At 37.8% G+C, this 14,297-nt stretch overlaps 1 protein-coding gene across 1 annotated transcript in view; it reads left to right on the top strand.

Annotated features, from left to right (window-relative positions):
• Positions 1-14,297, top strand: part of LOC150078660 (proteasome subunit beta type-5-like) — a 105,067-nt gene that overhangs the window by 65,241 nt on the left and 25,529 nt on the right. The window contains exon 4 of the mRNA XM_090384059.1: positions 3,802-3,901. Coding sequence (XP_090240185.1) covers positions 3,802-3,901 — 100 coding nt within the window. The remainder of the gene's footprint in view (positions 1-3,801; positions 3,902-14,297) is intronic.

Here is a 14,297-nt window from a genome sequence, read left to right as displayed (position 1 = left end):
GAGCAGATGGGCTGAGAGGTGGCACCTGAAAGCTAACATTGACAAATGCAAAGTGCTGTATATGGGTAGCAGTAACCCCAGGTAGTAGTAACATACCAACTGTGTGGTGCTACACTGAGGGTAGTGAAGAATGAAAAAGATCTGGGTGTAATTGTGCAGTCAGATATGAAGTTTTCTGAGTAGTGCTTAAAGGCTGTAAGAGTAGCTCATGGGGTCTTGTCAGTGATATATAGGAATTTTGCCAGCAGGGATAAGGAGGTGATTATCCCCTTGTATAAGGCAATGTCAGGCTGCACCTTGAGTCCTGCATACAGATCTGGAGGCCTCATTTTTGGAAAGATGTAGAGTTGCCGGAACGAATACAGAGAAGGGCAGTGAGATTAGTGAGTGGGACAAAGGGTTGCTGTTATCAAGAAAGCCTTAAGTTCTGCAGATTGCAGAGTCTGGAGATGAGGCACCTGCATGGTGATCTGATTGAGATGTATAAGGCCTTGAATTTTTTGAGCAAGCTCTGCACTGATGGGATTCTTCCTGTTGTTCAGATACTTCCATCTTTCGTTGTGGAAGTTAACAGCTTAAATAAATTCAAGCAGAATTAGACAAACCTTTTTGGAGTGAATGGTTGGGTGAAATGGGAATGTTGTTTTTTTTTTGACTGATGCCGTATAAGCTTGCTTTCTTGCATCATATGTCTCTAATAATACTTATGTATGTATGTATTTGGAGTTTGCAGATAAAATTGTATATAGGAATATATTTTCTTCTCACTTATTAGTATTAGCAATGGCCGCATGGCACAAGAAAGCCTATGGCTTATGTTGCACCTGCAAAAAGAAGGGGGGGGGACGAAAAAATATAAATAAATAAATAAATAATAATAATTAGTAAAAGAAAAGGAAATTAAACCTATCATCCTATGCGCTTCCCTGACCCGAAGGTACTATCTAGATGACCTTTGAATTTCCCCAAACTGTCAGCCTCTACCACCCATGTAGGCAACTTATTCCAGTAATTTATAACTCGCTGGCTAAAATAAAACTTCCTGCAGTCCAATCTAAACATTTCCCCCCTTAACTTGAATTTATGTCTCCCAGTTCTAGCATCATTTATAACCTTGAAAATTTCGTCCTCATTCATTTTACTGATGCCTCTCAGAGCCTTAAACACCTCAATCAAATCTCCTCTAAAGTGTCTAGTTTCCAAACTCTGCAACCCACATATTCGAAGTCTTTCTCCATAAGGACACCCTTTTGCTGATCTCACCAGGCGAGTTACTCGTCTTTGCACCCTTTCAAGAAGCTCAGTGTCTTTCTTTAGGTGCGGTCTCCATACTTGAACACAGGATTCCAAGTGTGGTCTAACAAAAGCTTTATATAATGGGATTATCACGTCCCTATCTCTACTTGCAAAAGTTCGATAGATCATCGATAGGACACCATGGGCCTTCCTTGCAACCTGTGTACAATGCTCAAAGAATTTCATGTCTGACCATATCGTAACACCCAAGTCCCTTTCCTCCAGTACTGGGTTTAGTTGAACTCCACCAAGTGAATAAGTTATTTTGGGATTACTGTTTCCCAGGTGTAATACCTTACACTTTGTTGGATTAAAGCATAGCTGCCATTTTTCTGACCATTCCTGAAGTCCATCTAGGTCTCTCTGAAGAAGCTCAGCTTGATAGTGATCATTAACTACTCTACCAATTTTAACATCATCTGCAAATTTAGACATCACGCCCTCTATCCCTTCATCGATGTTGTTTATGAAAATTAAAAACAACAGTGGTCTTAATACTGATCCTTGGGGAACCCCACGTCTTACATCAACCCAATCTGAGGAATAGCCATTTATCACAACCCTCTGCCTCCTGCCCTGAAGCCATCCTGCTATCCATCCAAGGATTTTCCCAGTGATTCCAACCTGTTCCAGTTTATAAAGCAACCGCTCATGTGGAACTGTCAAAAGCTTTGCTGAAATCTAAATAAACAATATCGAAATTATTCCCAAAATCCAGCCCGCGAGTGACCCTTTCAAAATAACGAACCAGATTTGTTAAACATGATTTTCCCTTTACAAAACCATGCTGAGTATCCTTGAGAATTTCAATTTGATCCAAATGATCCTAAATTCCACCCTTGATCATTGCCTCCATGATTTTCCCTACCACTGAAGTCAGACTGACAGGTCAGTAATTTCCAGCTTCACTCTTAGAGCCACCCTTATGTATGGGAGATACATTGGCACTTTTCCAATCCAAGGGAATCTTCCCAGAGTCTAGTGATGCTCGCATAATTATCCTCAATGGTTCAATGCACTCACTTGCCGCCTCCCTTAAGATTATAGGGTATATTCCATCAACTCCAGAAGCCTTAATGGCCTGTAGGCTCGAAAGTTTCTTTTCACGAAATAATCTTGAGTTCATCTGCAATGGCGGCTAGTGTATTTAATACTATCCCCTTTCCCTTATGTAAAGGTCCGATCTGGTTTGTCCTGCTCTTCTTGGCATTTATATATGTGAAGAATTCCTTATCCCCCCCCTTCTTTGCTCTATTTGCTAGTGATTTCTCATAAACTGCCTTTGCCTGTCAAACCTTTTCTGTGGCTCTATTACATATCACCTTGTAGCTGTTATAGGCTTCAGTACTTTTTATTGCTCTGTAACTTTTCCATGCCACCTTTTTCTGCTCAAGTAATGTGGCAACTTCACTATTCATCCAACTTGGAACCCTCCTCATGGAGTATTATTTTTAATGGTATATACGCATTCAAGGCATCTGTGATTAATGTGTTAAAAGCATACCACAGTTCAAATGTATTCATTCTCTGCGTGATATCTACCCAGTTAATAGAGGCCATGTAGTACCTTAAGGCATTGTAATTTCCTTTTCTGAAATTAAAACCCATTCCTTTGCCTTTTACTGCTGCTACCTCACTTTCTCTTCATCATCCACCATAGAACTCTGTGATCACTTCCTGCTACTGGTTCCTCTACTCTCAGCCCTGTTATGTCATCTGATTCATGGGTGATGATGAGGTGTACGATATTCTTTTCTCTAGTACTTTCCCTGACATGTTGATACAAATAACAGTCATCTAGTTGATTTAAAAATTTTGTTCCCCATGTCGAGTTTCCTTCCCATTTACTCCAATCAATTAGAGGCAAATTGAAATCGCCCATAATAAGACATTGACACTTACTTGCCCATTCCATTTGCATGTAGAGGCTTTTGCCATAATCTTCACAATCACCTGGTCTGTAGATTACTCCTACTCGCATTATACCTTTGTTTCCAACTATCTCATACCATACAGATTCTATACTAGCATGTGAAATGTCTGAATCCGGGAAAGCTATTGTCGCACTCAGGCTGCTTCTGATCGCCGACCGGGCTAGCCGAGTGGGTAAAGTACCTGCCCGGCAACCCAAAGGTCGCGGGTTCGATTCCCGCCTCGGGCTTGGATCAAAGTACTGCAAAAACCTTGGGAGGTGCAATATGGCCACAGAAGCCGATGCGCCAACAACTACCAAAAAAAAAAAAAAAAAAAAAAAAAAAAAGCTGCTTCTGATAAGAAGCATTACCCCACTCAATATTATGACAAGTAAAATATTGACCAGTCTGTTTTACACTGACTGTTAAACTTAAATTTTACAGTCTGTTTTACACTGACTGTAAAATTAAATAGCATATAGAATTAATATAATTTTTTAAAAAAATTACATTAATTCTATATGCTATTTAATTTTGTGCGTGTGCACGCACATGCACGTGCTAATTTTATTTTATTTATTTTTTTTAACAGGATCTATGAACTGAGAAATAGGGAACGAATTTCTGTAGCTGCTGCTTCTAAATTACTTACAAATATTCTGTACAGTTATAAAGGCATGGGATTATCTATGGTAAGTGAACTTTTATTTATTTATTTACTAAAACAAATTATGCATTCTTCCTTAGTTTCCTATAGCCATTGATATCACTATTTTTGTAGCTTTTTGAAGTTTAGACCCTTCTTTAGCAATATTACCTGTGTAAAAGCACTAGAGCCCATCAGTAAATGAATAATAATAATCTATTTATGCCTTAAAATTCCTACAGTTTAAGGGTTTTTTTTCATGATCTGTTGGATTGCAGTTTGCTTTTACACTTACAAGGTGTAACAAAAGTTCTCAAGGTGCTTTTACAATTCAGTGTGGAAAATGACAGAGAAATCAGCTGCTAAAGATACACCATTGATATGCACTGCATTTCCTGATGTTGACATTTACGACATAGCTGTAGAGGATCACTTAAGAACAAGGAACTTAAGTGTTAACCAACAACCATGTGATATTTACAACAGTTGTCTATATTTCTCCTAACAGTGACATACAGGATATAATTGACTTCATTTTGTTTTGCTGTCGTACTGAATTCAAGGTGCAGTGCTGTTAAAGAAATATTTACATAAAATACCCATGATGAGCAGTGATTTCAATGTTAACTTCAGATTGGAAGAGACTAAACCATTAATTGCTTTCCTGCAAGAAACATTCGATCTAACTCTCAACACTAATCCCTCCATTTCAACTATAAGATTGGGTACCTCAATCAACACTATTTTCCAGAGACATTTAGCTATCATAAATCTGTTGTTTCTTGTCTTCCAGCTGAAATTATGGCAATTTGTGAATGATCAATGAAATATTTACAATACAAAAGCTTTCTTATTTCATAATCAATATATATAAATCAAAATACCTAAAATAAATGTGAAGATTGGTGACCTTTACAGAAATTGTCATTTCCTCGTTGCATTTTCACGCTCCTTTTTCGCCAGTGCGAGTTGGAAACGATGCAAATGACGTCATTTCTGCATTCCTTTTTCGTGACAAATTGATGTTACTTCAGTCCAAAATTTAGTAGGTGCCACCAAAGATGTTTTCACATAAAAAAGAAAAAAGCCAAAACTTTGGACTTTTAAGGAGGAATTCCATAATATTTTTCAGTGGTGGCAAAATTGTTGGACTAAGTGTTATTACTTTTATTGATTTTTGTGAACTGTCATGAACCAAAGCAATTTTTAACAATCCAGAACCAAGATTTGCCCTATATAGAATCATACAGATTTTTTCTTCTTTAATAGGTATGTCTATAGCTGTATTTTCTCAAAAACTTAAATATACAAACCTGTCAGCATTTTGATTTTTCTTTTCTGGATTTGTATGAAGTGCCATTTGCTATAATTGTATTATTTGATGTGAATGTCAAATTTGAATATGTTTTTAAATGAATGGCACTAAGTAGAAATGCACAAATGTGCTTATGTCTCTAAACGTCATAAATTGAAAGTCCTTACCTTTGGTATAAACCTCGAGGAATTCCAGCAGTTCAGTACCTGTCCAGTTTATGAAACGGTTGACACTCCCTAGGCAGCCATTTTAGTGGTAATTGCCACCTCATCAGTCAGAAGCTAGGCTATGGAAAAATAAATCCAAATGACATCAGACAAAGATATCATCATGTATGTTGTACTGAGCAGAGCCATTCCACTGTACATTAAACCTGAATACGCCACTAAAAGGTACAAGGACAAGGGGACCAAATTATAATTAAAATATTGTGAATTTAAAAACAAGGAATAATGATTCCATGTCTCAAAGAAGCAAATTTATGTAGCATCAGCCAAAAATAAAAAAATAAAAAATAAATCAAAAACCAAAAACCAAATACAATAATTAATTAAATCAGATTTAAAGTTTAAAAAATAATAATATATTGTAACCAATGTCATTTTCTCCTTTCATTTTCTTATTTTTTCAAGTATTTATCCAGTCCTTCCTTAAATTTATATAAATTTCCAGCCTCCACAAGAGTAGAGGGGAGTTCATTCCAGTAGTTTAATACTAAAGGAAATTTTTTGGACATCAAATGTATAATTTCCTCTCAATTTAAATTTATGCCTCCTTGTATGTCATGTGACTAAGCATAAAAATTGCTTTGTGCAAACCTTTCAAGGCCTTAAACACCTAAATCAGGTCAAGTTTGGAAACCAGGTATCTGCTTGCCCTGCAGATACCAGTTTTCCAAACACTGTAGCTTACAAAACTCAAGTCTCTTGATAAGATTACCTCTCTCTGTTGCCTTAATTAATCTCATTACTCTTTTCTGTACCTTTTTCAACAAATCCACATCTTTCATAAAATGGTATTTGCAAGACCGTAATGTTCAAGATTCAGCCTGCCATCCGCTGCTTTGTATAATGGAATAACCACCTCTTTGTTTCTACTGGAAAAGTTGCTATATATCAGTGACAAAACTCCATGTGCTGCCTTTGCTTTTCTACTGTTCACAAAACTTAATATCAGACAATACAGTTACTTTCAAGTCTTTTTCTTTATTAACTATATTGAGTTTTTGGTGCTCAAGTAGTATACATTACTCTACTGTAGGATTACTGCTACCCAGATACAAGAATTTGTATTTTCCAGTGTATCTGCCATTTCATAATCCGTCCAATTACTTTTATCTAAATCTTGTTGCATCATTAGGCAGACTTAGATATAGAACTTGAAATAGCTACATCACCACCTTGAGATAACTACATAAATAATAGAAGCAGTAAGGAACCAAAAACTGACTGTTTAAAGTTATGCTCTGTCTCCTACCATTTGACCATACCTATATCCATAGTAGTAACTTGACTTTAATGTCATGTTGCTCTTTATACAGCAACTGCTCTTGTGGTACTGTATTAAATGCTTTATTGACATCATAGCAGCTGATTAGTGAGATGATGATCTGCCCTTGCTGTGATTTCCTAATGCCATACCTTTACAAATGATCTTGTATTGCATCCTTAACTAAGGACTCCATAATCTTCCCTGGTGAAGAAGCCAAACTGACAGTTTTACTTGTGCTACTACAAACTGACAGTTTTGTAGTAGTACATTTCAACTTCTGATCTACAAAATGGTGATGTTTACACATTCTCTGAGCCATAGGAATGTTACCAGGATTCTGATTTACTGGCCTACTCTATTTCTCTGCAGTTGTTTGTTGTACTCATCAGAGGCTATCAATAGTTGTCAATAAGTCTAATGCTCCTACTCTCATTTTTGCTTTGCCAGTGCTTATGTCACACCAAACTGACTCAGCACTGCACTGGCCATCCATGTCAGCTGAATGTTACTGCCTTAGATTTTATGTGCTTCTTAACTAAGAGCATAATTGCCCCCCCACCTATCTTGTCTGACTACAAAAATATATGTTGTCTGTCTATTATTCTTATTCTGAGTATAAAAATTATAAATATAAGTGGACAGATGTGTGACTATATAATAGCTCAATTAGGTCTAAATGTGATAATTTGTATGTTTTTGGATTCAAGAGTATCTGCTGTGCTATATTCTCTCTCTCTCTCTCTCTCTGGCGCCTCTGTAGCCAGGTGGGAAGGAGCAGTAGTGCGTATCACACGCTTCTTGATTAGACTGGTGTTCGAGCCTGTCACCACCAAATACGGAAGATGCGGAAAGGTCAAGGAATGACCACCTCTTATCCCGGAGCAATATGACCTGTCTGTCTGTCATTGAGTGATGTCCAGGGTTTGCCTCAGCCAGATACTTCTCGACTCCCTACTACACCTGGCCTGCCTCCACAGGGTGAAGGACAGGCAACATATTGTCCCATTAGGGCCCTATGGCTAAATGGCCGGAGGAACAACAGACCACCAAAACCTAACACTGCACTAAAACTTCGCTATTTCTGGCCTTTGCAGAGTTTTTGCTTCATTTGCATTTGGCTGCAAATGAAGCATCACAACTTGGGTATAAAGTCTCAAAAGATTGACTAACACTTTTATTAGGAGTTAACACTGAAGGTGATTTTAAATTGAAGCCTGTGCTTGTGTACCATACACAAAATCCTAGGGCTTTAAAAGGATATGGCCATCGAACTCTTCCACCAGCATTTTGCGTTCAAATAAAAAAGCATGGATGACCAAGGCCTTATTTGAAGACTGATTTATGTTTTATTTCTGTCCAACAGTTGAAGCCTATTGCAAGAAAAATAATCTTACTTTTAAAGCTCTGTTACTTTTAGATAATGAACCTGGACATCCTTCTGCACTTGATGACTTAAATGAAAATGTGAAGGTTGTTTTTTTTACCGGCGAATACGACTTCATTATTGCAACCCATGGACCAAGGAACAATTGCAACTTTTCAAGGCTTACTATCTCTGTAGAACATTTGCACAGGCACTTGAAGCTACAATAGGAAACAGTACAATTTCTGTACCAGAATTTTGGAAAAAAATGTAACATACGAATGGCCATTGAAAACATTCATGCAGCATGGAAAGAAATGACAGCCAGCAATATGAGAACAGTTAGGCAGCATCTTTTACCCCATTGCACAAACGATTTTACTGGCTTCAAAAATGCAGTTCAAAAAGTTATTGAAGACATAACTAATTTGGTTATCAAAGGCTTGGGTACGGCTAACATTTGAGAATCACTGAATTCACATTCAGAACAGCTAAGTGACAACGATCTCCTTCAAATAAAGGAACAGTGTGTGTGCACGAAGAAGCTGAAGAAAAAGAGTGTGAGCCAGATGAAAATGTTACTGCAAAAGAGATAACGGTAAAAGAACTAGGTGAAATCTTTTGTATCACAGAGGATCTTAAACAAAAGATAATGGATGTTGATCCTAACATCGAAAGAAACATGTTATTTTGCCTGGGCCTAGAGAAGCTTGTTGTCGGCTATCGGAAATTGTATGGTGAAAAAAAGACAGCCACAACTATTCAAACGACTGTGTTCAAATATTTTCATAGCATATAGTTTCTTCCTTATATATTTTGTGCAATAAACATTTAATTGTATAATTTTTATTTTTACATGGTATGCAGTTAAAAAGTTATTTAAACGGTATTTTTAAAATTCTTTATGGACATTCCTGAAAGTCGCGGACCAATTATAATATTTCCTATTGATTATTATATTCGATTAATGGGTTTTACGTGATGCGCTTGCTGGACGAATTAATCGCATTAATGAAGGCCAGCCTGTGCAGGAATTTTGGCAGTAAGGACAAGATGATTATCCCATTGTATAAAGCAATGGTGAAGCTACATCATGAGTACTACGTACAGGTCTGGAAGTCTCATTTAGTTAGGATGTCGGTCTGTTGGAACAGATGCAGAGAAGTGCAACAAGATTAGTCAAGTACACAAATGCATACTCTTACATGAGAGACTTTGATTCTGCAAACTGCAGCACTTGAAAACTAGGAGATTTCAAGGGTACCTAATTGAAGTGTTTAAGACTTTATGGATTGAGTAAACAGTACTGTTGACATCCTTATATGGTATTGGACAATGCCCATACACAAAGGGATGTAAAATTAAATTGAAAGAGGATGGAAAATAAATTTTAAAAGAATTAGCTATATCATTAGAGGAAGGGGATGGATAGATTGAGGTGAGTGGGTAGGACTTTTTTTTTTTTTTTTCTGATCCTGTATAAACTTGCCTCCTCATTTGAACTTACAAACATTAATTTTGGCTCTTAGCAGACACCCTGGCTCTGGTCCACCTACCCTTATTTACAGACGAAACGTTTCGTGTTATCCTTGGCAGTCAAGTTGGATACACTTAAATAGAAAGGGTGCAAGAATATTTACTGATGCTATCGAGGCAGTGTTAGGTGGGTTGGAAAACTGCTAGCTTGGGGGATACGAGGACTAAAAGATTAACAGTAGCCACTGGCAGAGGTGAAAATGATTCTTGCACTGCTTCTATTGGAATGATCAGAAGCTTGGAAAACAAGATGCAGGATATTTCAGAGACTGCTAGGAGTCATTGCGGTACAAGTAAACACATGGGTTGTGTTAGGGTAGCTAAGAAAAGGAACAGGTGCATGTATACCTGCGTGTACACTAATGCTAGGAGTTTGGTAAATAAATTTGATGAATTTGAGGTATTGCTCAAAGCATCAAAGGCGGATATTGTTGGGATATCAGAGACGTGGTGTCACACAGATATAAGGAATGCAGAACTGGAATTTGGGGAATACAACATCTACAGAAAGGATGGACAGGACAGAAAGGGAGGAGGGGTTATGCTATTAGTTAAGAAACACATAAAATCCAAGGAAGTGAAGCCAGTCGACATCGCTGGACAGTTCAGAGTCGAGTCAGTTTGGTGTGACATAAGCATTGGGAGATCAAAATTGAGAGTAGGAGTGTGCTATAGGCCTAATGACTCTGATGAGTATAATAAGAAACTGTACAGGGAAATAGAGTGGGCCAGTAAATCAGAGAGTATTATAATGGGGATTTTAATTTCCTAGATATTGACTGGAATTTGGGGGCTGGTCACTCATACACTGGCAAGGCTTTTGTCGATTTATTGGATGATTGTTTTCTAAATCAGCATGTTCGGGTAGCAACTAGAGGGAGCAATACTCTTGATTTGATTATCAGTAGTGATTCTTCATGCATTAAGAATCTGCAGATACAGGAACCACTAGGTGGCAGTGATCACAGTGTGCTGAAGTGGGATTTACTCAAGGAGGTAACTACCATCAGGGGTAAAGGGAAGGGTTATTGCTTTCGTAAAGGTGACTACGGAGGTCTGATACAGTATTTAAATTCTATACAGTGGGACCAACTGATGTTGTTACCAACAGCAAATTCAAAATGGGAAGCATTCAAAGAATATCTTGGAAGCTACTAGGCGTTACATACCAACTAAGAAATATTGTTCAAGGTTTAGGTCTAAATGGATGTCAGATGTGGCAGAGAAGAAAAATGCATGGGATACATATAAATTAATGGGTAACATGGAAGCCTATGATAGATATAAGTTGATCTGTAACCAAGTTACAAAGGAGGTTAGGCAGGCGAAGGCAGATTACGAGAAATCTTTGGCAAAGGATGCAAAGAAAAACAGTAGAGAGTTCTTTTCTTTTCTTATGTAAACTCTAGAAGGAAGGGGATGAATCAGATTGGTCCACTCGATATCGATGGGTCAACTGTTGATGATCCTGCTCAGGTAGCTAACAAACTAAATGAATATTTTGCATCGACATTCACACACAAGGAGTTATTCAGTGAGGGGAATGCCAGAGGTGTATTCAACTCTAGCAGTAAGCTAGATAATTTTGTAATAACTGAGAGTAAATTGGAGGAGAAATTGTTGAAGATAAACACAAGAAAGGCACCTGGGGTGGATGTGATCTATTCAGTTATATTAAAGGAGGCAGCAAAGGAAGTAAGCAAACCCTTAGCCATAATTATGAGAGCTTCCTTGGACTCAGGGGAGGTACCCATAGACTGAAGATGTGCAAATGTGACCCCAATTCACAAAGGAGGATGAAAGGCCGACACAAGTAATTATAGACCTGTGAGTTTAACTTCTGTTCCAGGAAGATTAATGGAGGCACTGGTTAAAACAATACTGGTGGATCATTTAGACAAGACTTCAGTTATAGCTCAGACACAGCATGGTTTTGTTAACGGAAAGTCTTGTCTGACCAATTTGATTGGATACTACGATGCAGTCACAAAAGAACTGGATGCAGGGAATAACTTTGATATTATATACTTGGATCTTAGAACAGCTTTTGATACTGTTGCACGTGGAAGACTGCTGCAGAAATTGGAGCAGTGTGGCATTGGAGGCAAATTGCTGCTATGGATAAAGGGGTGGTTGAGGGGGCGAAGACAGAGTGGTAATCAATGGACACTGCTCATTGTGGACTATTGTTATTAGTGGAGTCCCTCAGGGCTCAGTGTTGTGTCCATTGTTGGTTTCTGTATTTATAAATAATATTGATGATGGTATATCAAGCTTAATGTCCAAGTTTGCAGACTATACAAAAGTTGGCAGGGTTGTTAAGGACACTACTGACGCTATGCTGCTGCAACAGGATCTGGACAGGTTGAGTAGATGGGCTGAGAGGTGGCAAATGAAGTTTAACATTGACAAATGTAAAGTACTACATATGGGAAACAGCAGCACCAGAGCAACGTATCAACTCTGTGGTACTACACTGACAGTGGTAGAGAATGAAAAGGACCTGGGGGGTGGTTGTGCAGGCAGATATGAAGTTCTCTGAGCAGTGCAGACGGGCTGCAAGAGTAGCTCATGGTGTCTTATCAGTGATATACAGGAATTTTACTAGCAGGGATAAGGAGGTGATTATTCCCTTGTATAAGCCAATGGTCAGGCCACACCTTGAGTACTGTATACAAGTCTGGAGGCCTTATTTCAAGAAGGATGTAGAGCTGCTGGAACTAGTACAGAGAAGGGCAACAAGGTTAGTGAATGGAACAAAGGGTTGCTCTTACGAAGAAAGGCTTAAGTTTTGCAAATTACAGTGTCTGGAGACTAGGCACCAGCAAGGTGATCTGATAGAGGTGTATAAATCCTTGAATGGTTTGAGCATGCTCAGTGCTGATGGAATTCTGCCTCTTGCTGAGACTAATCACCTGAGAGGGCATAAATTCAAATTGAGGAAAGACAGATGTAAGATAGATGTCCGGAAATTTGTCTTTAGCCAGTGGGTAGTTAGTTGGTGAAACAGGCTTTCATCCCTTGTTGTGGAAGTTGATAGCCTAAATAAATTTAAGGCTCAGCTGGACAGGTATTTCGAACGAACAGAGGGGTGAAGTGGAAGTTTTTTTTTTTTTTTCTGGCTGATGCTGCATAAGCTTGCTTTCTTGCATCATATGCCTCTACTAATGCTACGTCACACAATAAAACTATATCCTTTTTTAAACAGAACAATCTAAACTTGATAATTCTTCTCTAAAGCCTGTATGTATAATGGCAGAAGTCAAAATACCAAGAATAAGAGGGTTAAAAGTAAGGAAAATAGAGAATGCACTTACTCAGGTATCCTGTTTTCATAATTATACTGTCAGAACCCTTTTGAGAAACAGTGTTAATGAAATTAAAAAAAAAAAAAAAAAAAAAAAATCCTAACATTAAATCAGAAAAGGCACTTTGTTAGCTAACATTCCAGCCAGAATCACTGTTTAACAACTGTTAAGTGAAATCATACAAGTATTCTGGTATACTTGCACATTTTCACTTAGTTGAATAACAACCTCAAAATAACTTGTACACTTGATGGGATTGAATTAAAAACAGTCGAGGGATCTGGGAGTTATAATATGGGCAGATATAAATATGAAGTTTTCTGAGCAGTGTAAGCATGCAGCTAGGAAAGCTCGTGGTGTTGTCATATTGATGATTTAACAAACTATCCTGTAGAGATATGGAGGTCATAATCCTGCTGTTTAAGCCAATTGTAATACTGCATTTGGAAAACTTTTTACAGATGACATCTCCAAGTATGGAGATGTCATCTGTAAAATAGACAAAGCTTCTTTAAAGCGTTGGGCAACTCGCATGGTGAGATTGGCAAAGGGGCAGCCATATAAAGAAAGACTTCGATTATGTGGGCTACAGAGCTTGGCAACCAGGCACCTTAGAAGAGACCTGATTGTGGTATATAAGGCTCTGAGAGGAGTTAGTAAAATGAATGAAGGTGAGATTTTCACTGTTATAAATAATTCCAGAACTGAGGGCCATAATTCACATTACAGGATTGTAAGAAGTTCTCTTTTAGGCAGCAAATCATTGATTACTGGAACAAGTTGTCTCTGTAGGTAGTTGAGGCTGACAGTTTGAGTGCATTCACTGGTGAACTAGATAGTTACCTATGTGAGGAGGGAAAGTGTATACAATAATCCCCCGCTATTCGCGGGGGTTACGTTCCTGAGAAATGTCGCGAATACTGAGTTGTGGCTCCCATAGTAATAAAGGGGTTCCGTTTCAAAGTATGAAATATATAAGAAAAACTAGTCTAAAATTTTGTCTATGTATGTATTACATGTACCTTCATATGACTATGTACATAGACAATACATAGTGAAATGCAAGCATATGGCATCGAAATGAAAATAAGAAACAATTTAATATTAAATGTAATATTTATTAGAAATTTCAAACGAATCTTTCAAACCAGCATCTTTGCTAGCTAAAAAACTTATCCCGCCAGTGCTATCACCAGTTTCGCTAAAGTGTTGATAAAGGAGTTTTGCCTTTTCACGAATGATGAGTGAACTTAACGGAATTTTATTTTGAGTTCGGTCTTCTATCCACAGATTTAAAGCCTTTTCCATTTTTTCTAATTTAACATCACGAGTTACAGAGCAAATTTTTGAAGCAATTAGCGCGTTTTCAGACACTACGGCGGATTTTTTCTTCCGATTTTTTGATTGATCGTACCCTTGACTCATTGAT

Source organism: Mastigoproctus giganteus, chromosome 10 (assembly GCF_048544385.1).
Source record: "Mastigoproctus giganteus isolate SK-2022 chromosome 10, ASM4854438v1, whole genome shotgun sequence".
Classification (NCBI taxonomy): Eukaryota; Metazoa; Arthropoda; class Arachnida; order Uropygi; family Thelyphonidae; genus Mastigoproctus; species Mastigoproctus giganteus.
This window is presented reverse-complemented; position numbering and strand designations above follow the sequence as displayed.